This window comes from Oenanthe melanoleuca, chromosome 11, assembly GCF_029582105.1.
Source record: "Oenanthe melanoleuca isolate GR-GAL-2019-014 chromosome 11, OMel1.0, whole genome shotgun sequence".
NCBI lineage: Eukaryota > Metazoa > Chordata > Aves > Passeriformes > Muscicapidae > Oenanthe > Oenanthe melanoleuca.
This window is the reverse complement of record NC_079345.1, coordinates 4,623,358-4,649,620: the sequence shown is the minus strand read 5'-3', so window position 1 is coordinate 4,649,620 and position 26,263 is coordinate 4,623,358. Positions and strand designations below refer to the sequence as shown.

General features: G+C 39.1%; 2 protein-coding genes across 4 annotated transcripts; both read left to right on the top strand.

Annotated features, from left to right (window-relative positions):
* Positions 1-39: 39 nt before the first annotated feature.
* Positions 40-8,556, top strand: CENPN (centromere protein N). Of its 2 annotated transcripts, none has more exons than XM_056500585.1 (11): positions 40-231; positions 765-954; positions 2,075-2,120; positions 2,674-2,730; positions 3,151-3,227; positions 4,233-4,409; positions 5,069-5,170; positions 5,744-5,801; positions 6,193-6,305; positions 6,919-7,042; positions 7,350-8,556. In XM_056500585.1, exons 2-11 carry the CDS (start codon positions 784-786, stop codon positions 7,451-7,453), a joined length of 1,029 nt encoding a protein of 342 aa, XP_056356560.1. In that variant the 5' UTR covers positions 40-231; positions 765-783; the 3' UTR covers positions 7,454-8,556. The 2 variants fall into 2 exon arrangements, with proteins under 2 accessions (XP_056356560.1, XP_056356561.1); XM_056500586.1 differs by having other exon boundaries at positions 40-201; positions 7,350-8,550.
* A 1,545-nt stretch (positions 8,557-10,101) lies between these two features.
* Positions 10,102-25,292, top strand: ATMIN (ATM interactor). Of its 2 annotated transcripts, XM_056500988.1 has the most exons (5): positions 10,102-10,332; positions 15,764-15,889; positions 16,830-17,029; positions 17,990-19,827; positions 20,185-25,292. In XM_056500988.1, exons 1-4 carry the CDS (start codon positions 10,120-10,122, stop codon positions 19,818-19,820), a joined length of 2,370 nt encoding a protein of 789 aa, XP_056356963.1. In that variant the 5' UTR covers positions 10,102-10,119; the 3' UTR covers positions 19,821-19,827; positions 20,185-25,292. The 2 variants fall into 2 exon arrangements, with proteins under 2 accessions (XP_056356963.1, XP_056356962.1); XM_056500987.1 differs by having other exon boundaries at positions 17,990-25,292.
* The last annotated feature ends 971 nt before the right edge of the window (positions 25,293-26,263 follow it).

Sequence of the window (26,263 nt, the reverse complement as noted above, 5' to 3'; positions counted from 1 at the left end):
TCTGATTGGTCAGTTCGAAAGGCGGGCGCGGGAGCGACGGGTGCGGGGTGAGGCGGCCGTGCCGGGACGGGTCCGATCGGTCACGGGGTTCTGCGCACTAGTGCCCGCTGTCCGCGGGCTCCGGACACTCATCGGAGCGCATACACAGCAACAGCCCTGGGGGCACCCAGCGCCCCATCATTCTGCTCGCACCAGGCCTCGGTCACTCCGGGAGACTTCTAAGGGCTTGACGTGAGTTGTCTGTTTAGCTTGAAGAACAGGAGACTGAGGGGGAGCTCAGCTCAGTGAGGGGAAGTGGAGGGGCAGGCAGTGATCTCTGATGACCAGTGACAGGATTCCAGGGAATGGCTTCAATCTGTGTCAGGGGAAATTTACACTGGATATCAGGAAAAGGTTTTTCATCCAATGAGGGGTTGGGCACTGGTGCAGCTCCCCAGGGCACCGGTCACTGTACCAAGCCTGACAGAGCTCAAGAAGTGTTTGGAAGACACACTCGGGCACCTGGTGGAATTCCTGGGGTGTCCCGCACAGGAAGTTGGATTCTGATCTTGTGGATCCTGTCCAACTCAGGATATTCTATGATTCAGGGTCTATGTAAGTTATTGCATGTATTTTAACTTGCCACTGTCTAAATCTGTAGTAGTGCCGCACTTAGGACTGACATCGATGTCAGCCAGCGCCGAGGCGCAGCTCTGTACACCTTGGAAGGGAGCAAGTCCCCTGAACCTGCCTGCTGCTTGATCTTACTTTCTTTAACCTTTCAGCTTTCCTGGTGGTTCCATTATGGATGTAACTGTGGCTGAGTACATCCGAAGAACTGTGTTAAAAATGCCAAGGGATGAAATCAAAATGATGCTGCAGAAGTGGGGCTTTCTGTCTGAGGCACAACTGCAGACAATAAATTTCCACCAGATCAAGGACAATATTTCTCAAGAAGTTGTTCAACTCTGTGAGGTAAATCCTCTCCTTCATAAAATGTCAGTGACATATAGGATGCATGAGAAGCATCATGAGAAAAACCTGAAACAGTAATCTTTGGGCACAACACAGCCTCAAATGGCACTTAGGAGTCTGGAAAATGTAAAGCTGAGTGGGTAACACCATCGATATTGTCTGATCTATAGGAAATGTGTAGAACAGACCTATACTAAGTATGCAAGTATATGTTTTGAGCTCTAAGTTACATATGGTACATAAAAGCTCAGTATGTTAAACCTTTAAAAAATGTGTGTATTTCTAAATTATAAAATAAAGGCATTGATGGAGATGTCCATTCATTGCAAAGTCTTGATTTAAAGCTATTTAGTATGGGTAATGATAGCACTAGTTTATATCTTTTAGATGTTTAATGTTGTTGGGTTTTTTTAGCCAGAATTACTTCCATTCAGAATGCTGTAAGCAAAACAATTATATGATCTAACTCTGATGTTAGTGTACCAGAGGGCTTTAATATCATAACCTAGATAGATGCAATTATTACTGATAAATCTTGAATTCTGTAGCTTTTGGTATGATTCCCTTTGAATTTCATACCCAAAAATTGCTTACCTGAGTGTAGATCAAACTACAGGAAAGAAACTCTTAAGTTATTCTCTTAAGATAGTAAATGCCATATTTTAAAATAGCATTTTTTCTGAAATACTTGTATCTGTAACAAAATGTGTCATGCAGATTTTTTAAAATCTTCTCATACTGTGGAGCATAAATAAGAAATAACCAATATGTTAAAACTCCTGACAGTGAAATACTAGTTGAAACAGTGAACAGTGAAATATTGTTGCATTGTCACAAATACTCATTAACTTTCTTTTTAATTTTTTGTACATCACACAGTAAGGATTATATTCCTCTTGCTGCCTCTGCAGAGGAACATTTAAACATTGCTGAAATAGTTTTCGTTATTGATTTCTCAAAACTTGGGACCAGGTGTGGTGCCTTTGAAGAGAGTGTACGTGCTGTGGACTTCAATGCCATGTCCTTTAAACTACCAATAATGAGATTATTTTTCACTTGATAAACAGTGGGATCCGCCATTCTGGACCTGTAGTTCACCATGCTCTCATGTTCTTTCTAGGAAAATTCTGCAGGCATAAAGCAAGCAGCAGCTCTAGACATCATTTGTAAGTAAAAAGTGAATTAAAATTACATTTATTTTTCTAAGTAAGTTCATAATGCCCCTAATTACATAGTCATGACCCTTGTGGGGTGCAGATGCATTTGAGGTAAGCACATCACATTTTAGATTAATCTTATTGGATGTGCCCTTTTAACAAAAAGCTCAAGATCAACAAAAGTATTTAACTCCTAAATCCAGTACCAATTCACAACTTGATTAGACAATAGTTTAAATCTCAAGGTTTTTTCTAACAGTCTACATGTCTTACATTGGGCAATGTAGGTAAAACCCTTCCTTAAACATTGAACCCCAGGGATGCCCTTTATTAGCTGCTCACCAAATTACAAAAGAACTTTACATCTCTTTTAATAAAAAAAAACCTATTTTGCTTTTATGATTGCTATGAGTGGTAGTTTAAGAATGTTAATACATTATATTGCATTATCAGAAGTAATACTTTTTAAATTAACCTGTCTATAAAAGTATTGTGAAATAGTTTGTCCCTTAATTTCTGTTTGATGATACATTGTTATTGAGCAATTCCCATTTTTTCCTAGACAACCACATCTACCAAAACAAAAGAATGTGGAGTGTTTACCAGATGAAAAAATCAGGTAAAATATCTTTTGTTGCTGTAATTCCACAATTCTCAGCAACTTAGTGCTGTACTGCCTCATATCCTACATTTAACCACAAATGTAATCTCATCTGGATTTTTTTCTGTGGAGAATTTTTTAACATTTTACTGCAGCCTAGTATGGATTTTTCAATGAAGATTATCTTTAATGTTTTTAGTATACTTTCCATTAACTTCTCAAGCAATTATTACACATTAGTAACTACTAATTAAATATTAATCTTTTCGCTGTGTAGGAATAATATTTGTCAGAATTAAAATCCAGCTTTTAGTATAAGGTTATGCAACTTCTATTTTTTCTGCTTAATTTTGTTTCTGCAAAACTAAAAACATCTCTCAACATCATTTGTACCCAGAAATCTTATTTCTGGTTGGGTTTTTTTGTCTTATGTAACAGGAGAAGAAGTGGACTATTTTGACATAGCAGATTTCAAAAAAAAGTTTAAAAGAAGAATTCGGTCAGCTTTGAAAAATGTAAGAATAAATCCATTCTAAATTTATTTCATGGCTCTGGTGTCAATATGTTGTTTTCATAACTGTTCCTTACAGACTGAGTCAAGAATTGAATGGAATTATTCATTTGGGCATGATAGGAACTGCATGTAAAACAGGAAAAATGTATTGCGTATCTGTTTTAGCAACGTCACAATTATGCTGGAAGGAAATAAAATGTAAGTTTATCTTAAAATGGGACTGGCTTCAAGAAAGGCAGCAGGTTGGTGGTTTTTTATCAAATCTTTGCCCAGTTTGCAGGAATCTTTAGTTGCTTTAGCTCACCAGCTTCATTTGGACAAGGGAATAGAAAATGCCTCTGGCTGATCATTTGTGTCACTCCATGACACACACAACAGGAGAGGGGAACAAATCCAAATCACTCAGCCAATCAGATGCAGTTCACATCACTTTTTTAAAATAAAGTTTTGCAATATTTTGGAGTTTTTGTTGTTGTAGGGTTTTTTTAAGTCTACTACCTGAGTCAAGGTAAAAAGAAGAAACAAGGAGCAAATCCACAAGAATAGAAAAGGGGATGTTCAGACTTTGTGTATTCTTGAGCAGTAATAAATATCTCTAAAATCACAAGTTGATCAAAAGTTTAGTTTCTCCAAAAATTGACATATTATTGCCATTAGCCCTCCTTCTAAACAGACATCTTTGTATTGTTTTCTCAAAAGAGAGATCAGTGCTTTTGTAATAAGCAATTTTCTATTTTCAACCTTCAGAAAAAAATGTATATAGAAGGAAAAGTAAAATTTGAGTTTGAAAGGTGATTCTTCTTTTTATCCCGGTTTGTGAGGTTATTGTTTTTGTGTGGAAATTTTATTTAAATACAATCCTTACGACATTTAGTGGGTTTTTTTCTTATTCAAGCAGTGGTATTAAATTATGTTTGGATCTTGTAAACAGAGATGTTAAGAGATAAGAAAATCTTTATGGATACCTAAATATGTTGGTAAATCAAAACTTTTCTTTTTCTATCAGGTTACCATCACCTTTAAAGAATATGAGGATAATGCAATCTGGATTAGAGTTGCTTGGGGAACACCATATAAAAAACCAAACCAGTACAAACCCAGCTATGTTGTGTACCATTCACAGACTCCCTATGTCTTCATTTCTGCCTCAATGCTGAAGAGCAACTTGCCTCTGCTGTGTCAGGTACAAAATGAAACTGCTCAGACCCTGACTTCCCCACAGTCATCTAGAGCTATAATTGCATTAGCTTTTAAGAGGATTGGTAAAGACATCTCACTTAATATAATTTGCTAAAAATGCATATTTTTTGTTCTCTTTAGCTCATGATAAAAATGGGGCAAACTCCAAATCTTTGGATTGGTGCATTGTGAATAAATACAGTTTATTCAGTTTACTGCTCCTAAATTTAATTTCTTAACCAAGTCTTGGGCAGTATTCTATTAAATTATCTCTTCAAGAAGTTGAAGAATATGAGATCAGCACAGTTAACCTCAAGAATGAAGCATATGAGCTCATAAGGAAATGCTGTTCATTTTTGTTAACTTATGGTGATCAGCTTTGGTAGTATTTTATGATTCTGTTTGTTTATTTTTCATCTAATAAGACTATGGGACTTACCTTGTTAATACTGTGAATGCTTTTAAATATTAACTTTAATTAAATATAGCTGTATAACAATCTCTGCAACATTTTTTCAGATATGAAAATCCTAGTTAAAGGGCAGTTATTGCTTACCTTGAAACAAAAACACCACAATGTCTAGAGATGCTATGTTTCTTATATATTACAAACACAGTGATGATTAAGACTGATGTTAAAACAATTTCCATTTTTATTTAAAGGCCCTGATTGTTGCCTCCAATTACCATGACATCCGTGAAATGGAGCTTCGAAGTCATTCTTTAAACTCCCTTAAAGATATTGTGTTTAAAAGATATAGCCAGGTGAGCCACTTCACAAGTAAATCCTAAGATAAGTCTTGCTTTTTGTTTCAGGCCTAGTTCTCACCCCCTAGCAAGGGGGAAAATTCACCTTTTCCAAGAGACCATCAAGTTAAAATAATATTGAACTACTGAGGTCGACAGCCTTTCATGAAGGTAACATTGCAGTGAGGATCTAATTATTTGGTATCCCATGTACTCTTTATTATTGTAATTCCTGATGGCTAAACTCAGACTAAAAATTATATGGACAATTCAGTCCTAACCTTTTTTAGGTTCATTTCATTAGGCTTCCTAGAGCCATCAGTTGAAGGCTGTTGGAATGGATGCTTAGTCTGCTCATCCATGTAAAACTTGTAAATAGGGAAATCTTCACAAATATTTTAAGACAGACAATTTTTTCAAAATAAGTTTGGCTTCCAGACTTCTAATAAGGGTCAAAATTTGGAAGATCATTCTTCCAGAATGAGAAATAAAAGGAAATATATTGAAGTATTTTTCAGCTAGGCATTCTAAAAGTAGAACTGAACTAAAATATTTTTCCCCCTCTCTCTCTCTCTCTCTCTCTCTACTTAGAACTTCCAAACTTACACTCCAAAACCTCTGCAAGGAGAGAATGTAGAACCAGAATATGGTATGTATATTTGAAATATAAAGCTAGTTTAAATATCATTCCTGCTGGCTTGTGAAAGGAGATTGATAAAAGGAAATGTACATATTCTCCATTCCCATTATGTTATCCATCCCTGGTGCCTTAATACTGGCTGTCACTGGTAGAGGTCAGTATTTCCCATGAGTGGCACTGGACATGGAAACCAAACCCACTCAATGCCCAGCATCTCACATTAGCTTGTGTTTTACTCTTGGTAAGAACTGAAAATATAAATGGTAGAGATAACTACCAAAAAAGATTGCAGTGAATTCATTAAAACTATTATGTACAAATTTTCATTGGAATAATCTGATCAGAAATCCAGTATTACAGAAGCTGACAATTTGTCTTTCTGTTCTCTTTTCCCCTGCAGCAGATATAAGAATAATTCATGAAAATGGAAGTGAGAAAGAAAGAATCCACAGACTGAATCAGGAAGTTTTTGGTAGTGGTCCCCAACCAAAACTCGAATTTGCACAATACAAGGTAGGAAAAGCAGCCAATTTGATTTGAGGTTCAAATTTTAATGTAGTAATAGTTAGATTAAATTTTAAATTTAAGAAATATTATAGGGCTTTTTAAACTTTAGGGAGGACATTTTAAAATAAGTGAGTTAAAGGTCTCTGTAAGAAACAGATTGAAATTTGGTGAGAATTTTAGATCGTGTTTCAATCTTTCAGCCTTGTGAACTCAGCATTTCAACCTGTTTTTGTAATAAAGACTTGACTTAGACTAGCAGTGCATTGGAGCATGAGAAATTAGGATAATTTTAAGTATATGTAAATCTTATGCTATGTATGATACCATAATTGACTTCTTGATGATGCAGAGATTTTATTGCATGAACAGATAAGTTGAAAATTCTAAGAAATACTTAATGTTTTGCAGTATTACTGAACAAGCTGACTCTTGCTTTCAGCAGAAAACTCTGCCACATGGTGGCAGCCTCAGATTTTACTACAACATTCTTCCAGCTGGAATCATGTTATGATTACAAATTGGAAACAGTCCTATTTAAACATTTAAATGTAATATGTAATAACATATAAATGAAATATATTCATTACTTATACTCACTGGATAAATTTTGTGTTAACAGCTTGAGACAATGTTTAAAAGTGGTCCTAAAATGGATGTTTTGGATAAAAAGGAACCATTCAGATGTTTGGTCAGGTTTTCTAGTCCACATCTTTTGGAATCACTGAAATCCTTGGCACCAGCAGGTAAGTATTCCAACTCTGTAAAATGGAGGGAAATTCCAGAGTTTTGCATATTTTTGTCATCTTACATTTTGTTTGTATCTTGCATAAGGAAACAACTTCATGGTTTCATTAGAAAAAGACACATAGTGGAATAAAAATGTTACCACTTTAACAACTTATGTCTAAATATCTGACTATTTATTCTTAGAATTACTGGTTTGTACATGGATATTAAAGCTGTGGTTTGTTTTAGTGGTTTAGTTTTGTGTTCCATACTAACAGTTGAGTACAGCTGCAATTATCTGTCTCTCTCTCTCTCCCCTCCCAGGTATGGCTGATGCACCACTTTCACCACTCCTTACATGCATACCACATAAAGCTAGGAATTATTTTAAAATCAGAGAGAGAAAAGAAAGTTTTGTAAGCCCTTAATTTAAAACTGATTCATAGAGAAATATGCAACTTATTTATTACTGGTATTAATCTAAATCATCATAAGCTTTCAAAAATAGCTTATTCTTTGTTAATGCCTTAAAGTTTTTTTCCAAATTATAGCTCATTAATTATTTTTCCACAATTATCTTTAACAGAAGTTATCTTTAACTAATAAAAAAAGGTAGTCACAAGTTTAAACAGAGATTGTAGAGATTTTAAATTTAAATGTGACAATTGCTTTTAACTGTACTTTTAATAGTATTTGTGAAGTTAATAAAGACACAATAATGTAGGTATTGTAGGTCAAGCTGTAGGTATTCAATTTGCTATCATAGCTGTAAGTGGCTACAATACTCTAGATGGCCTTTAATATTTTAGACAAAACACTTGCCCTGTTAGGAACAGGGAGAGCAGTCCCATTCACATGGGTGGGGCTCCCTGGCTGCAGCTCAGGCATGTTTTTATCTAAGTAGATAAATTGTATTCTAAGACTATTTCAGGGCATAGAGGAGAAGGGACGTTTGGGGTATAGATGTCAATGAAAACCTCCCATCCATCTTTAGGAGGTGTTAATTCGGCTTCCAAAGTCTTTCTCACCAAGGGCAGCAGCCAGTAACAAACACTTGAAAATCTGCCTGTTGCTATTAATGCCTTATGAAATTTTATGTTGGAAGAACACATTGAAAGAAGCAGTATTTTCTTTTGAGAAAGGTACGTGTTTTAGAATATCTCAGTATTTGATCCTTCCGAAATCCTTGCCCATTGCCACCGGTTTTCTTGCCTGGGGACAAAGATGAAATCAACATGGCAACAGTCACTAATGCTTTGCATTGGAGTTCTTTACAGTTGGTAAACATTGGTAATTGTATAGATATTTCCCACTTTGTTTTTTGAGATTGATCTGAAGATTCATTTAAAATGTACAAGTTTTTATTTTTACTTCTGTTATCTGGATTGTTTTGTGTGTACTTGATGTATGTAGAATTCCAATATACTTTTAATATCTCAGTGTGCAGAAGCATCTGTATTTCCAGAGGTTGTATGGGCATGTTTTTTAGACTGTAAATTAAGTCATCTTATAAAAGTTTGTTTGGCCTGACTTGAAAATGTTACTTATCATATACTGATTTTTGGTTTGGTTTGGTGTGGTTTGGTTTGGTTTGGTTTGGTTTGGTTTGGTTTGGTTTGGTTTGGTTTGGTTTGGTTTTCAGCACCTCTACAATTCATACATGAAAAGACATTTGGGACTATCTGCTAGTGGTATGGATTTTAGGAATTCCACCTGTGTGATCCAAATGTTGATTTGACAAAATACTTAACATAATGTTAGGATTCTGGAAGAATTCCAGGTTTGGTGTGATAGACATTAAGAGCTGGCTCTTCACATGCCACCATACTTCCAGGATTCAGATCCATTAAGATTCCAGCATGCATTTCACTCTGTGCAGCTTGTTCTTCATAATGCGCTTTCCCAAATAACCTAAATGCCTGAGATGGCAGTGATTTACCATAAAGTTCCCAGGTGCTCTAAAACACTGTGAGTGCCTGGCCTACTGCCTCTTGTTTCTGGGAAAGGCAGTCTCATCCCCCTTTTAACATCCCCTGTTTGGTATCTCTGATTTTCAGAGATGTTTTATCTCTAACTTTCTGTAAGCAGGGATATTCCAGGAAAAGCGCTGCATTTCCAGGCAAGGAGGTATGTATTTATTAACTTGTCAGGAAACATCTACAACTCTGGGGTTCCTTCTTGCTGAGCAGGTCTCCCCATCGAGGAGGTGAGGAGAAGATAAGACAAAGGGGAAATGTGGAGACCAATCTTCTCTTCCCCATTCCAGTTGGTCTCTTCCAGCAAGTTGGAAGTTTGGGGTTGGACTAGATGATGTTTAAAGGTCCCTTTCAGCCCAAACTATTCTTGCTAACCCCAAGCAGCAGAACACCTGCAGCTGAGGGCACAGGGGCTGCAGGAGGAACACACATCTTGGGCCTACACCTATGGCATAACTTACCAATAAACGGTGTTCCTCTCTTCCCTTAACTTGACCAGCTATAGGGGAAAAATCTGTGTATTGTGTTGGTGATTCCAGTATCAGGAAATCACAGAATATTCTGAGTTCGAAAGGGACCCACTATTTAAATCCCAACCTGTGACTAAGAGTGTTTTCCAGATGCTCCTGGAGCGCTGTCAGGCTGCTGCTGTGGCCACTTCCCGGGGGAGCCTTTTCTAGTATCCGACTACGCTCTGGGTGGAGAACCTTTTCCTAATACCCAGCCTCAGCCTCCCGCCAGAGCTCGGGCCGGTCCCTCGTGTGCTGTCACTGCTCAGCAGAGCAGTCAGTGCCTGCCTCTCCGCTTCCCGGTGCAGCACGATGGCCGCAGCCGCTCGGCCGTGCAGCGGAGCCGCCTGAGCGGTGTGCGGGCCGGTGTCGTGCCCAGGCTGCCGCTCGCCGTTTCCCCCGCGCGTCCCGGTGCTTGCCGTGTGCGCGCTTGGTGCCGCGGGAGCGCGCACGGGCCCGCGCTCGGCCGCACCGCTCGCAGCCGCCGCCGCGGGGCGCTGGCGGGCGGGGGCGGGGCGGCGCCACGTGCTTCATGAATATTCAGCAGCGCCGCCGCCGATTGGCCGCTGCCCCCGGAAGCGGAGCGAGGCCCGAGCAGCTGACAGCAACATGGCGGCGGCGGCCGGGCGGCGTGGCGGGGGCTTGGGGCGGCCCCCCGCGCCCGTGAGGGACGTGCCGCCCGCCGGGGAGCTGGTACGGCCCTCGGTGACAGAGCTGTCCCAAGTGCGAACCAACATCCTGTGCACCGTGCCCGGGTGCGGGAAGGTGCTGCCCAACAGCCCGGCCCTCAACATGCACCTCAGCAAGGCGCACCCGCTCCAGGTACCGCCGTGAGGCCGGGCCGGCCCCGCCGCCCCCTCCCGCTCGGCCCCTCCCCGTGGCTGCGAGGCTCTGTCGTGGCGCAGCGCCATTTTCTACCCCGGGGCCTGCGGCCGGCTCGGGTCCGGGTCCGGGTCCGGGGGGCGGCTGCGGTGTTGGCTGTGCTGGGGTTTGGTTCGTAGTGAGACTGAGTGGGGGCGTGGTTCCTCACCCGGAGGAGAATTGGGATTCTTCCGAGAGATTCTGAGGCAATTGGGATTGTTCAGCCTGGAAAACAGGGTGTTTTGGGGTGACCTGATTGAGGCCTTCTGGTACCTGAAGGAAGCTCGCAGGAATGATGGGGACAAGAGCCTGGAATGGCAGGACAAGAGGGAATGGATTAACTGAAAGAGAGAAGGTTTAGGTTAGATACTAGGAAGAAATTCTACAGTGTGAAGGTGGGAAAGCCCTGGCACAGGTTGCCCAGAGAAGCTGTGGCTGCCCCATCCCTGGAAGTGTTCAAAGTCAGGTTGGATGGGGCTTGGAGCAACCTGGGATAGTGAGAAGTGACCCTGCCCATAGCATGGGGAATGAAACAAGATGGTGTTCAAGGTCCCCGTCCAACCCAAACCATTCTGTGATTCCAGGTGGGAATAGTGAAGTGTTTCTCATTGTCTCTTGTTTAAATTCCCCCTTGTGTAAAGCCCCTGCAGGTCCATGTATAAATGCACAAGTCTGTGTAGGGATGGGCTGACCAGTTGTGTTGAGGATTCCTCTAAAATTGCTTACAGAAATAACCAGTTTTGCACATTTTTGTAAACATACCACGGTAGTTAAGAGTTCTTTGGGACTCATCTTCTGTTGTTTTACTTGCTTATCACCAATCTTTCTGCAGTAAGGCTTTAAAGCCCCACTTGTGAGGTGCTGTGCAAACACGCAGCATTTTCTAACCTTATCAGCTGGCAAACCATCTCCATCCCAACACCGGGGGCTGTTATGCTGGGGTTTTGTTTGTTTTTTTTTAAAATGTCTGAGCTAAAAAAACTAGCAAAACAGATGGATGCCATTTTGGAAACAAGCCCTCATTTCCATAATACTCCTGAGCTAAGCATGTGCTAGTGGGGAGGAGAACCACAGTTCAGCAGGCACACATTGAGAGTGGGCCTTTCGGAAAGATATCCTTGTTTTTCCCAGAATCATAATGCCAAGTGTGCAAGGACAAATTGTATTCCTGGAAAACTTCAAGTGCAGCATTCATAGCTGCATTCTGAAAGTGCAGCCTCAGTGGGCGAACAATAAACATCCCTGTTTTGTGAAATGGCTACAGAGTCGAGTGTGGGTCACACGTGCTCCTTGGTGAGGAACAAAAGGAAACAGTGTCAAGTGTACTTGCTGTCTCCTGTCTCTGGGATGTTTTAATTTCATTTCCTATATGTACTAACTTTACTGTGTGTTAGGTGTTAGTTCTCACATGTTGAGGTGGGGGGAAGTACAGCAGAAGTTAAAAGTGTTGTTTCAGGTCAGTAGAGTCAGTTTGGTTGTGAGCTGATGCTCTGAGCGTGCACTGCAGCTGGTGGGTTACATAACTCAGGGTAGGATGGGTGAGGAAAAGCTGCTTTCTCACCTAGCTTGCTGTTAGCCACCAGTGCTTTGAAGCATTAGAGCGTACTCCATACACCTTATTACTGAATCTTGTGATAGCTTGGAATAAATACTGAAACGTGGATGGATGCTGATTTTCAGAAACTTCTTGACTTGTTTCAAGGGCATTGTAATTGAGACTAAAATATTGTTGATGCTTAATGGAGGCTAAATATTTTAATATTAATATTATTCCCTTTTAAGATGTAGCTGATTCCCCAGATAAAAAGAATTTAGTAGATTGCATTTATTAGTGAAATAGAAAATTAGTGAAGAGGCAGCTTTTCAAATGAGATGGTAAGAAGCTGTTGGGGAAGGAGACAACATAATACTCCTGAAGAGAAGGGAGAATGACTTAGTTGATTTTTGTTAATAAAAATAGCACCAGTAGGATGTTTTGATACCAAAACCCATGAGGGATTGCAGTGGCAAAGAAGGACATTTACATGGAGATTACCTTGTAAAAACAGAGTCAAGTGCAGCACTACCAGGTTTTAGTCTTGTGAAGTGATAGCAAACAGTTTGATCAGCTCTGGTTTGTTTGTAGAGAAATAATCTAATAATAATTTGCAAAACAATTTGGTCATACACAAATGAGCCTTTAGGGTAAAGCTGCTGTGAGAACAGTCCTAAAACATGGCAGAGGGATATTCTATGTCAGTACTGTAGGGTAAGAATCTGATTCAAATAAGTTAAAATGAACCCAGAAGATGTGTAGAAAATAGCTGCTAAGGGTGATGAATGGCAAGTGTTTCTGACAAAGGGAAATTAGAAGAATTTGACTTGTTTGGCCTAACAAAGGAAGATAAAAGGTGTTGATATGTAAACTTTGATTTACTGGCTCCTTGACAGAGGATAAACCAAGAAAAAAAATGGGAGCAGATGATAAAAATAGCCACTTAATATTACTTGACTTTTTTATTTTAATTTTTTTGGTCTTTTTTCTGTGTTATTTTATGGGAAGAAGGGAAACTACTTCTTTGTAGTTTAAAATTAATCTAGAAGAGTTCTTGTAAGGAGAGGATTCTGTGGATTCCTGTGATAACAGGGAGGCTGTAACCAGTGTGAACTGGAAAGGATAGCATACCCTTGGGGTAGGTTACTGAAATACTGCACTACCATAATAGTTGTTATAATAAGAATAAATGCACTTCTCTCCGTGTCCTATTTAGTAAAGAAATGGCTGAGCTTCTGCTGCAAAAACCCCCATGTTTTAAATAGTTGACTATAGTCTGCTGCACTATAATTTAAAAGTAATCCTTAGGAGTAAGTCTTTCTGGGGCAGGAAAGCAAGATGTCATTAAGTTCACCTTGACTAAGTCTGTAGCAAGGACTATTAATTCCCATTTTCTGAGTTGTTATCACAAGTCAATATTCCTTACAGTGCAAGTGTCTGCATTGGGAGAAGTTTGTTGGACCAATATCTACCAATAATTTTGATGGGTGGATGTTGTAGAAACGTGGTACACAAAATCAGATAGGTAAGAAAGGGAGGTGTGAGAATGTCTGAAACAGGACTGGCCAGGTGGGCTTTGAGAAGATGCAAAATTAGAGCCATGAGGACTTGGGATAGGTTAAAACAAGATTACTGTCCATATATGATATCTTGTATGTGTAGAGTATCTCTCAACTTGTCACAACTAATGTGTTGTGGTCTCTGCCACTAAAGGCTGTGTTCCAGCTGTTAAAAAAGCATCTTACTCGTGTCTCTAAAGCTTTTAAACGACCAGTATTATTCTATACCGTAGTATTTCAGTAGTTTTAAATAACCTGACTGTGGTTTACCTGTTAAGAGACCAAACATGTTTCTCATATTGCCCTGTCAGTTGTTGGGTTGTGATGTTAAATATAACACAGTTAATAACTTTTTATTTAGAAATAAGTAACTCTAATTGCCAGTTACTCAGCATATTGGCATCATCTGCAGTGGGAGAGGCCAAACATAGCTTTGACTTAAAGACAGATCATCTTTTCTCCTAAGGACTTTGACATGTGATGAAAATGTTTTGTGTAAAGTCAGGGTTAAAAAGTGGAATTTGGGCTGGAGCAGCCAGATTTCTTTGTTTGATGTTCCTGTTTAGGACAGTGGCTCTAGGAGGTACAACAATAGTCACAGTGATGATTCAGCAGAGATAGAACAGGCCTGTTTATGAATGGGCTGTCCACAGTGAAAACTGCTGTACATAAAGGTGCTTAGAAGGCTAAAATGGTACATGAAAACTCCCTTTTTAGAGAATTATTCCAGGCTTTCTTGATATGGTGGCTGATCATTTTGGTCAAGAGTCTCTAAACATTGCTTGTTTGAGTCTGGTATGTCATTTATAAAAATGAACTTGTGGCAATCTCAGCAAGTAGCAGTGCTGAGTGTGTGGAAATATAACTGAAATATTGCTTGAAGGGATTACATTTTATAAAGTAGCTTAGCTTAAGAGATGATTTGAGGGAAAACAAAATCATTGAAATATCCTCCTCCCCAGCTTCCTGAGATATAAATGAGAGGACTTCAAAAGCAAGGCATGAGTGGCTGAGGACAGCATTGTTGGGTTGTGAGTAACTGCAGGTGGGTAAGAGGTGGGGTTGTGAGCAGTGAAGCCCTTTGGGCCCTGGAAGCTGAGGTACATGTTTTGTTTGCTTCACTTTGGGAGGAGACTGTTGTGCTTTGTGCATTCTCTGTGTTTGGTGTAACCTGTGTAAACACGACCAGCTGGAGATCTGCCCATAGAGATAGCTAGGAAGTGATAGGTGTGAAATCAGCCTTCCACTACTGACTGTGCTCTCTATCCTCACGCTAAGGAAAATCAGGTGCAGACTTCAAACAGGGCACAGTCCCATTTCTTCCCTGAAAAATCATCTTGGGATGCCACCATGGACTACAAAAACTCTGTAATTGCAGGCTCTAGAGACTACGTTTGGCCTCCAATTCAGTCTCAGGATGGAAGGAGACTCACAGCTACTCTGAGCATCAGCTTTTAAATAGTTCGCTTTTACTTTTTTGCTTAGACACAGATGCCTGATGCTTTCACTGAGACCCTTTCAGATAGGGTATGTCTAGAGGTATATGTCTCGTGTGGTTTCCATGCCTGTGCCCTCAGTAGGAAGGGACTCTCATGTGGTTGAACTATCTACACAATCCCACTAGTATGTCCTCCTTAAATGTAGTCTTGAGGTCCTCTTTGAAAAAGTTGTGTTGCTTTCTTCTGTGTACTTGTGAGGGTCAGTGAGACAACTCCCATGGAAAGCCTGGATAGCTTGATCACTTAGTGTTTGGAGGGTCAGAATTAGCATACCAGTTGTTTCATAGACTTAAGGTTTATGATCTAAATTAAGTGGCAGAGCATAGTTAGCATTTTTCATTTTATTACAAGTAAACTCTGAATAGTGCTAACAGAATTCCAGCATCAAGGAAGTGTTCTATTTCAGTGACTAATCTTAATGGAGCTTCACATACTGTGCCACTAACAAGTAAAACCACATTGAATCAGCAGTCTAGAGTCTTATCTGTATGGAAATTTTTTTTTTTTTTTCTCAAATAACAGGAAACATGGCACAGGGAGTGTCTTGGTAAAAGTAAATAGTACAGTACCACTACTCCATAGAGCTTGTTGTAATTGCACCTGGTAATTTTGATGGGATCTTTGCAAAGTGCATCCACACAGGGAAGAAACTCCATTTGAATTTTCAAATCACATAGGAAAGTGCCTCCAACTCATTGAGATGGGTAAACTCAGTGAGGCATAGTTGATGTGTATTCTGAATATTGTCTTGAATATGCAAACCTGTAGAACTGTCAACTTCTCAACTGGTTCTTTTTCAGGATGGAAAACTTAATGCACCAATAAGGAAGGGTTTGAAAACTTCACAGAAATTCTACTGCTGTCCTATTGAAGGCTGCCCTAGAGGACCAAACAGACCATTTTCCCAATTTTCTCTTGTAAAACAGGTATTCCTGTTTCCTGAAGTATTTTCACACTGATTTAGTCTTGTCTCTACTCCAGAGAGTGTGCACTTTTGCATACAGATACAAGCATAGCCTCTTAGCACATAGGCAGAAGTTAGGGAAATTTATGCAACAACTCCAAGCGCACAAGTGATTCATGAGTTTGCATGTTTGCATGTTGATATTAGAGGACTTGAACATTCTGATCAGACAGATGTCAGTATGTTGTTCTAAACTAGATCAGAGCTCCTTTCTATAAATCCAATAGATGGAGAAAGGTTAAAGAAGAGTGGGGGGAGAAAATCACAGTAGCAACTGATGAAGGTTTAAACTGTGGCTGATGCTTTTAACTGCTTTTTCAAGTGGTCAAGGTTTAAGAGCTTTTCTCTGCTTTAATAACAGAATGCATTTGTTTACTAGTTAACATGTTTAAGAAAATGTTTCTGCATTAGTGAGCAACGAGAGCACTGTGCTGCAGCTGGTTATTTGTGCTGAGCTGGGGACCCTATAGGAGCTCAGTGGCAAGCACTTGGTGCCATAAATGAGAAGGAAAAATTCTGCTGTTTGTTGTGGTGTTGACCTGTACTACTTAAGATTGTTTGCTCAGTTGTCTCAGATCTTCAGGAGTGTGCGCATGTGCTCTTGTGGCAAGGTTAATCTATAGATTTATTGATGTCCACAGGAAACCTTCAATGGCATTAGAATAGGTAAATGTTTATCTGTGTGTTTAAGATGCATGTAGCATCAGCAGATTTGCAAACTTCAGATTCTCTCTATTGACTTCTTTAAACTTATTTGTAGTAACGCTTTAAAAAAACAATAAATGCTACACTTCAGCGCTACTTAGCAACTAAATAATTGCAGATATTTTCTTCCCTAACCATGATTTTCTTTTTTTAATCATCACTGAAAGCTAATATTTACTTTCCCTTGTGTATTCTAGCACTTTATGAAAATGCATGCTGAAAAGAAGCACAAATGTGATAAATGTAGTAACTCCTATGGCACAGAATGGTATTTGAAACGGCATATAGAGGTCTGTGGCAAGACTTTCCAGTGTACTTGTGGGTGCCCTTATGCCAGCAGAACAGCATTACTGTCTCACATTTACAGAACTGGCCATGAAATTCCTGCAGAACACAGGTAAAAGTGAAACAGTGAAGTAATGATACATTCATCACCAAGTCCTGTGTGTCTCAGTGCTGCCTTTTTGTCTCCTTTCTGTTGATTAAATAGGAAATAGTATGATGTTGTTTTAGCTGAAAAGCAGTTTGCAGTTTCTTTGTTGCTTTTAGGGGTTTCTGTTTTGTTGAAGGCAGTGGTGATCATCTAATCAGTAAGATCTGGTTTCCCTACATAGAAAACAAAAAGTACTGATGACACTGCAGTGGTTGGCATAAATGGTGGTGGTTCTTGTTGCATCTGCTTTTGCAGTTCTGTGAGCGTAGAGATAATTTGGAAATGTTTATAGCTGGTAACTGAGGTGTGGAATGCATTCAGGTTATTTTCTTGTACAGTCTAGTCATTGTTGCAATTGTTGCTGGATGTATTTTTGACGTTCTGTCTCTGCATGTTTAGATTTACAGTTTTAATATATACATATATTTAATAAAGGGCCTTCTGCTTTCTGAGGCCTGGCCTGTCTTTGAGGTTCAGCTGCTGCAAAATTTAAGTTTTGTGTGAAGAATTGCTAATTTTTATCTTCCATTTTCATGAGAGACCATTACCTGTGCACATATTTTAAGAGCTCTGTACCTTCAATGCTCAGTCTGAGTCAGTGTCAAAATAACACATTAAAAGTCTTCAAATCAGAGTGCTTAATGTACAGAGGGGAAGAAACCATATAAATTTGTACATCCCTTCGGAAATAGGTCTCCATAAGGGGTAGTGTCTATTCTTTTTTCAAATGAGAGAACAAGGAATGACATTTAACAAAATTGACCTTCATTATGTCTTTTTATGTTTTAATCTGGATTAATTGTCTTCTCATATCCAACCTCATCTGTGACTTCAGTTTGTATTTGCAATGCAGTGACTCAAAAGAATGGAAGGCAGATTTTCTGTGTTTGAAAGAAGTATAAATTATTGATCTCCTGTTCACAGGGATCCTCCTAGTAAGAAAAGGAAAATGGAGTCCTCCGTACACAATCAGCAGTTGGCAGAGAAAGCAAATGAAGCATTCAGCAATACACACAGTACTGCTCCTGGCACTCAGGAACTGGAGTCCTCTGAAGTGAAAGTAGTGGCCTCTCTTGAAGGCTCCTGCAGTTCTAACTTTACGAACCAAATGCAGCCAAAATGTGCACCAAAGATGCTTTTACCCAAGCCCAAGGTGGCTTTGGTTAAACTTCCAGTAATGCAGGTTGCTCACTTGCCTGTGTATGTATCTGCAACAGACTCTTCTGTCAAACCTGCTGTAGTGGCTGTTGATAATCAAGGTTCAGTTGTAAGTACTGTTCATTTATTGCCTCAATCTATAGGAATTCTGATTCCAGCCCTGGAGGCAGAAACACTTGTATTTAAAGACAGTATGCCTGTTTCAAAAGTGACGACTTCTGGTGATCGTGAACCAGTAAGTACTGGTGTACAAGTTGAATTGGACAAGGTTACATCAAATAACACAGGGCAAGACCTGGGAAATGTTTGTCACAAGAACAAAATTTCTTCAATAAATATACAGACTGACTTATCTTTTATCTCACAGAGCTTTGTACCAGCTGCAGCCTGGACTCCTAATTCTTCTGTGTCCTCTTGTTCTCAGACAGATCTGTCGTTCAGTTCCCAGGTTTCATTACCCATCAGTGTACAGACACAGACACTGCTGCCTGCTTCCAAACTGACTTCATCCATAGCTGCTCAGACTGATGCTTTCAGTCAGGGCTGTTTTCCAACGTGTGGCATTTCCAGAGAGACTCAAACCAGTAGGACACAGGACTGTATTGATGGAAGAGTACAGATGGACCAGGCTGTAATGTGCAGTGACATTTTTGACAATGTTCCTTCATCATATAATGTTTCTACTCACATTGAACTTCCAGAAAACAATTTAATGCCTGCAAATATAGATCAAACCTTGCTGCAAAGAAGTAGTTGCAAGAGCCTGAGTCAGGATACAGTTAAGTCTGAATCCCTTATCAACTTCAATACACAGACTAATATACTTCCACCTCAAAATACAACAGATAATCAAACCCAGACAATGGACCTGCTAAGTGATCTGGAAAACATCTTTTCAGGAAACATGTCTGGCCAGACACTGGATAATCGTGCTCTTTTGTCTGAGACAAGTTCTAATGCTGACACACATCTTCCATCTGGTCCATCACAGAGCACAGGGATAGACTTTGACATTGAAGAGTTCTTTTCAGCATCCAACATCCAAACTCAGACTGAAGAGAGTGAGCTTGGTACCCTGAACTCTGAGCCAGTTTTGGAGTCACTGGACATTGAAACTCAGACTGATTTCTTATTTTCAGATAGTGCCACTCAATCATATAACTGCCGAGGCAATTCTAACTTCTTAGGTTTGGAGATGTTTGATACACAGACACAAACAGACTTGAATTTCTTTTTGGACAGTACTACCCATCTGCCTTTAGGAAGTATTCTGAAACAGTCCAGTTTCTCAATGAGCACTGATTCATCTGATACAGAAACCCAGACAGAAGTATATATGGCTACTAAAAATACACCCACTCAGAATATTGAAAGCAAAGTCCAGCTCAGTAGTGCTGAGACACAGACTATGGATAGCTGCTTTGAGAATCTGGGGAGTTTATTCCTTACCAGCAATGAAACACAGACAGCAATGGATGACTTCCTTCTGGCTGACTTAGCCTGGAATACAATGGAGTCCCAGTTCAGTTCAGTAGAAACACAGACCTGTGAAGAGCTGTGCTCCTTGTTCCAGAGCTCTGACAAGCCCAGCCACTGAGTGCTACGTAATATAACTGTTTCCTGTGGTTTGAATTTAACTTATTGGGGTGGGAGAGATGGCTTTACCAAGTAATCCACTTAGCATTATTGAATGTACTTGTCATGAGCAGTTGACCTAAGAGACTTTTCATGCTGAAGGTACTCTATTGAACATGTAACTTCACATAAACAATGTGTGTATAAATAGAGGGGAAAGGGGGAGCTGTAACATGTTAATGTACATTTGAACCTTAAAAAACATTATGTGGTGCCTATGTTTTTTGCTCAAACTTCTTTACAAAGCTATTACTGCTTTCATCTAAGTGGAAGAACTTTTAAAGTTGTTCTCTATATCTCTCTCTCTATTCCTGGCTTACATGCAGGGTTCCAATGTGCTGGACCAAAACCCTGCCCTGTTCAATTGAGATGCTTCCCTGAACTTACTGGGGAGGATTCTATTAGTGTAAGCTACTTCTGTTTACTTTTTTTAGTAGCTTGTATTTTAAATCCGCCATGAACATAATCAGCCGTATCGTCTTCTTTTACTTTATGCCTTCACAGCTCTTTCTCCTGCATAAGCTGAGATTTTCCAATTACCTGTCCAACACACTAGACACATAGAGATTCTTGAATTGTTGAAAATATTTATTGTTAAAAATGTGTATAGAAAGCAGTATTTTTTTTTTGCCCTGAGTGGCACCGATGCTCTTTGAAGGTAGGAAAAGAACTTGGAATTTGTAATTGTAGGGAAAATTAGTATGTTATCCTTTTAGCTAGTGTAATAAATGGGACTAACATTTTTAGAGTCTTCAGAAGGGATTTGCTTAAATTATTTCTGTCTGTAAGATGCAAATGTTACAATGTGTGTGCCTCAAAGACTGGAATCATTTGGTTTTGCTGAAATTCTCCTAGCTGTATTGAGATACGAGTTGAGAAACGTTACAGTGGTTTACTACCTTAAGAGAAATCTTTAAAAACGGGAAATTAAATTCCTTAAAACACTCACCTTGACTTCTGTTTTTGGACTTCCTGATTCCAAAAACAGTTGGAATCCATTTTTCAGAGCTGGGATATCAGCTCACAGAAGCTCTTCCAGAGCAGCTCTATCTTGCTTTTGCACTTTGATCTGCAGCCCTCAGTTCCTGCAGCTTTCACAGTCTCCCTGAGTATACTCAAATTCATACAAACTGATGTTTTAGAGAAAAAGCATATGATCTCTTGGCACCTTTTTTTTTTTTTTTTTTAATGTTTAGGTTCCCCTCATGCCACTGTTTGCAGTATTTTTCATTTACATTAAGCCAGTTGTGAATGTATGTTGGAATTTGGCCTTAAGTAATTTTTATCTCTTACTATAATATCTGTGAAATATAGGCCTCTGTTTTTGTACTAGACAGTTTTTAGTTTCTGTAACCTTAAGAGAAAACTATTTATGTCAAATTCTTGGGCCTGTAACAGACTTTTCTCCTCCATTGTTAGAGGAGAGGTATTGGCTGCATATTTACTGTGCAGCCCAGCAGCAAATGTATGTCCAAGCCTTAGGTTTTGAGGACTCCCTATGCTTCGTGCTGCATATTCTCAATTCAAGGATGTGGGAGTGAAATCACTCATCCATTGCAGCCAGCTTGTTTCTGTTGCAGATGAGCAATACCTTTCTTTTTTTCTTTTTTTTTCTTTGTCTTTTCCTGATACTCTATATTGCTGTGGTGAGTGTCTCTGCCTTTACTGAAATAATCTCTTTATGTTAATCCTGAAACTCACATGTTCCTTCTGAAACCCCATCTGTGTTGCCTGTTTGCTTTTTCAACATTTCTAGGTATGATTTCAGACACTTCCAGTCTGGCTGAAGAAACTGCAGAACAGAATCTTGCAGTTCCTCAGGAGAAAGTAATTCTGCTGTGGGGAATGCCCCCAGGTTTCACAATGTCTGTAGAGTTCTCATCTGAAGGGTGGGATATATTTAAGAAAGGAAGACATAACTTGTAATTTTGTTTCTTTTGAAGATATGACTGACTCATATTTACCTGCCTACTTTGAAATTGAGAGATAAGATAAAGAACAAAACTAGGATAATTTATTCTATTGCAGTATCTTTCTAGTAATGTTGCAACTTCATCTTTTAAAGTGTTTTTCCTTCTCCTTTCTTCCTCTGGCTGGAATACCAGAGAACACTTCTTCATATGCTGATTTCTTTGTTTCCCACATGCAAGCTGGCATGTGAAAGAGAGATAGTTACTATAAACCTGGTTTGGAAGAAAGGGTATTTTCCACAGCTGTAGAAGCTATTCTTTACCTCTGAATTTAGAAAGTCAGTCTTTACTCTGCAAGAGAAAGAATCTTGGGTGCTAAGGAGCAGAATTACTGAAGGGTTTGAATTGTAGATGAGTGAGGTTTAAAGTTGAAACTAATTTCCAAAGCTCTTAGCATCAGGGATTGTCAGGAATAGACCTAAAAGTTTGTGTGGATGAAGTCATATAATGTAATTGTTACCCAGTTATTGTACTTTGTAATTAAAAGTATTTCTGAGCTTTGTGTGTTTTATTAGAATGTGTAAATCACAATTCTTTCACTCATTCCATTGGTTTAAAACAGTTTGGACTTTAATTAGGTGAACACAGTACTACAGCATTTATTGAAAGTGCAGTATTAAGAAACTTATTAAATGTCTGCACTGTCTTTGAAAAGACAAAATTAACTTCTGACCAAAATTAACTTCTTTCTTCACTAATTTAGTTCTTCACAAATTATTCATAAAAATGAAAAACAGTTTTGGATCATGTATGTCTGGTATACATCACTCAGTTTGGATTTATTAAGTATTTTTCTGAAAATGTGGAGACTGCAGCCAGACTTCATAGTTTGGTGAATCCCACATAAAACTTCATGAAACCTGATCTGAAACACTATTGCTGAATATTAGGAATTCTTCACATTTAAACAAATTCTTGAAAAAGTCTGATTTTCTATATTTGCCTTTGTTAGAAAATAAACTTCAAACACAACTATTTCTGGATAGAACTAAAATTATACTTATCTCCCTTTTTCTGCAGTTTGTCTCTGATTTGATTATCAAGGCACTGTATTGTAAGTATTGGTCAGCAGTGGCTTACTATCTTACTCTTTTTTGTATCCTCTTGCCATTAGAGCTGCTATACAGAAATAACATCACATTCTCTGTAGCCTCTTAGCCCAATTTTTTTATCTGGAAGTGATACTAATGTTACGTGTACTTACCCTATGTGTTTCCTGCTTAATTCTGTTAAGCTGTGATTGCTGGATCTTGATCTGAATGCCTGTGTAACACTATTATAAAATGGAATTAGTACTTCTGTAGTTTCATTTGTGCTTTTCTTTAATATATAAAAAGTCGAACAAAGGAAACAGCAGATTTGGGACTTGCATTCTGTGAGAACATAAGCTAAAAAATGAAAGGTCTGTCTTGTTGCCTTCCATATTTGTTTGTCAGAATGCTAAAATTTGTCTGACAGTAGATGTTTTTTCTTCTTATTGCTTTGTGTCTATTTCTGCTAATACACCTGTGAATACGCCATAGGTAGGGAGGGAGTTCTCCCCAAAACTTTTTGTTGGCCTAGAAAAATTGGTAGTTTTAAGTCAGAGTTTGCTAATGCAGTGTATTCTTAGTTATGCAAAGCTGCTTGTGTCTAGAAAATTCTCACTTCCAAAGGATATGAAAGCATTAAAAAATGTATATATACTTGCAGCTGTAAATGAAACAGCTACAAAAGAAACCTTGTGAAACCTCGTTTAATTTTGAACAACTTGATCAATGTCTGTAACTTAATGTATGTAACTAACTCCTTACAAATTTTTATTCCAAGGCATAATACACAGGTTTTTTCTGTTGAAAACAAGACGCTGAATTTAGCTGTTAGTCATATGGACCCCAGTTGTGTAGGGGCAACAGAACAAAGAACTGGTGGCTGCCTTCCACTTGTTCTAAATCCTTATGCTGCTAAGATGTGAATTGATTTTTTTGTGAGGGTGAGTAGAAGCTTAAGAGTTGGCAGGATTGGGGGCTTAGGGGGCTAGAGGGGGTTTAATAGCCTTTTAAATGTAGGGAGACTTAATAGAACTGATACTGAATCAACAGTGTGCTCAACTTGCAAAAGAACATGTTCCTGAAGTGGCAGCTTGGAGGTGAACCAAATGTACTTGCCTTTAACATTAAGGTTGTACAGCTTCCTTTGCTTTAATATATTTCTGATATATGCTGATTTTTTAAGCATTATCTTAATATGTACCATTGACTGTTCCAAATACATTCACACCAAATTGTTGGTAATGTTCTGGGCCTTGCAAGCTTTTTCATTCCTGTTTAGTTTAAGGTGCTGCTATGCTTGTGTCCTGGTGGGATGGGCCTCCTGTAAACAGGCTGCCATTGATGACAGGAACACTGTGAGGATATGGCTGTTCAATGGTAGCAAACCAGTGTATGGTGCAGTTATGCATCTTCTGTTTCTTCTGTTGTTCTTTTTTAAGAGTGAACTTAAACGTGTGCGAGAAGGACTTGCTGCTTAGAACACGACTGAATTCTCTTGTTTCAAGTGCCATTGCTATGCAATGAACAGAACTCAGTGCTCAGCCCCACAGTCAGGGTGAGGGAATGTTTGTGTTTGTGTTTGTGTGTGTGACTCTTCACTGAAAACGTAACCGGACAGCCTGAAACGGTGGAAACTCTTCAAGGAACTGCCCAGTTAAATAACAGAAGTCCCTTTACTTGTGACCATTTTTCATATGCTGACTTTACAGTACCTTCAACAACTAGCAATGGATTATAATAGATGACTTGTGGTGATGTCAGCTCTACATTTCACAACATCCAGTGCTTTACATGCTTCAAGCATCTGCATGCAGAGCTAGATTGACAGTACCTCTATGTACAGACATTTGCAAGTGCATCTATGATAATGCTACATATGAAAGATGGCCATATCTTTACAGCTTAATGACTTCAACACTTGATTACAATCTCATTTAAATTTGTAATTATTTGGAATGAATGAGTAATAAATCTCATGGGTGAGTCTTTCTCAAAGTTTGTATGAGTTAATCTCAGCAAGGCTGAGTAATGTCTTTAAAATATTTTTCTTTTCATTACTGGTGGGATTTTTTTATTTAGTGGACAAATCTAGTTTTCAAAGGATATTCATGTTTAATTCTTGCTATTTAAGTCAGTAAGCTTGCAGTGACCAGAGAAAATCAAGCATTCATTACTTAGACCTGTTTTACAAGTGACAATCCCAAAGAAGGAATGTTGTCCTAGCAACTGTGAAACTTGTAATTACTTTATTGCATGCAGAGAAAACCTTGTGCCAAAATACTGTTTCATATTTCCCTCTGTTGGAAACTGAAGTGTTACACAAAGTTACTAGTAAGTTATTCACAAGTATTGAAATGTTTTGTTCACAAATGAAGCACTTATTCAGTCCTGTAAATTATACATATTTTGGAATAAAGTTAACTTCAATCATTTTTTGCCTTCTGTTTTAATGGCCATGACCTCTGCCTGCAGAGGTCCAGCGCCTATTGGCAAGTACCACCCATTACTCCTGAACATCCTGGTTTTATTTTACAAAATCTCTACCAAAAAGCTTTCAAAATGTATCTTACTGTGTCAGTTCTTGATCTTTGGAGGTGCTAAAAGGTTCTCTGTCTCAAACCTCTCATCAGCACATGCAAAATGTAATCTTTACCTTGTACACACAGTGGAATGGAAACCTCTGCAGTTGCAGCTCTGTGACAGATGCCTCACCTCTACAACAGACTCTCAGGACATGGCTCCTTTGCTTTCTTTCTCAACCTTACCATCCACCCCTTCTGTAGCTTTTAAGATCTCTGGTGTCATAACAGCAAGTAGAAATTCAGCTGCATTATGATGGTTGGTTTTCAAAGTATCCTATTCTCTCTAACACCTTATGATTTTGTAATGTATTTTATATAACTGAGAGGATATCTTTGCTACTGTAAATATTTAAAAACTCCCAAACCCTAGAGTGGCTTGGTTTGAGTATGTCTCATACTCTGTCCTTTTTCTTCCTATACTGTTCCCATGCTTAGTGATGGTCTCACCATTTTCTGTTAGTTGGAGGATATAAAATGCTGATTTCTGTTGTTACCTGCAAGTCTTGCATGTGTGATTCAGAGGAGGTGAATGAGCAGAAGCCTTGTGACTGAAGGTTTATCTGCACTGTTCCTCATCTGTATTCCTGAATGAAGCATTCCCTGATGGACAGCAGGAGGCTGCTGTGTTCAACCCTGTCACAGTCCCAGGTAAGCATTTGCAAACAGCAGCATTCAGGTATTTCCAGAGGAGAAAGGGGGGTATTTATGGAAGGGAGGATGTCATAAATATCTAGAAAGTAAATTCCTGTTCAGAGAGTTTACAATCATGGGACGGTCAGATGTGTAAGATCCTTCTGAGAATAACAGACATATTCCATCGTG

Excerpts from the sequence above, each read along its gene's own strand:
- CENPN (XM_056500585.1), top strand. The coding sequence starts at position 784 with ATGGATGTAACTGTGGCTGAGTACATCCGAAGAACTGTGTTAAAAATG. Across the intron at positions 3,228-4,232 it reads TTCGGTCAGCTTTGAAAAAT|GTTACCATCACCTTTAAAGA; the intron begins GTAAGAATAAAT and ends TTTTTCTATCAG. Across the intron at positions 6,306-6,918 it reads TCGAATTTGCACAATACAAG|CTTGAGACAATGTTTAAAAG; the intron begins GTAGGAAAAGCA and ends TTGTGTTAACAG.
- ATMIN (XM_056500988.1), top strand. The coding sequence starts at position 10,120 with ATGGCGGCGGCGGCCGGGCGGCGTGGCGGGGGCTTGGGGCGGCCCCCC. Across the intron at positions 10,333-15,763 it reads GCAAGGCGCACCCGCTCCAG|GATGGAAAACTTAATGCACC; the intron begins GTACCGCCGTGA and ends GTTCTTTTTCAG. Across the intron at positions 17,030-17,989 it reads GAAATTCCTGCAGAACACAG|GGATCCTCCTAGTAAGAAAA; the intron begins GTAAAAGTGAAA and ends TCCTGTTCACAG.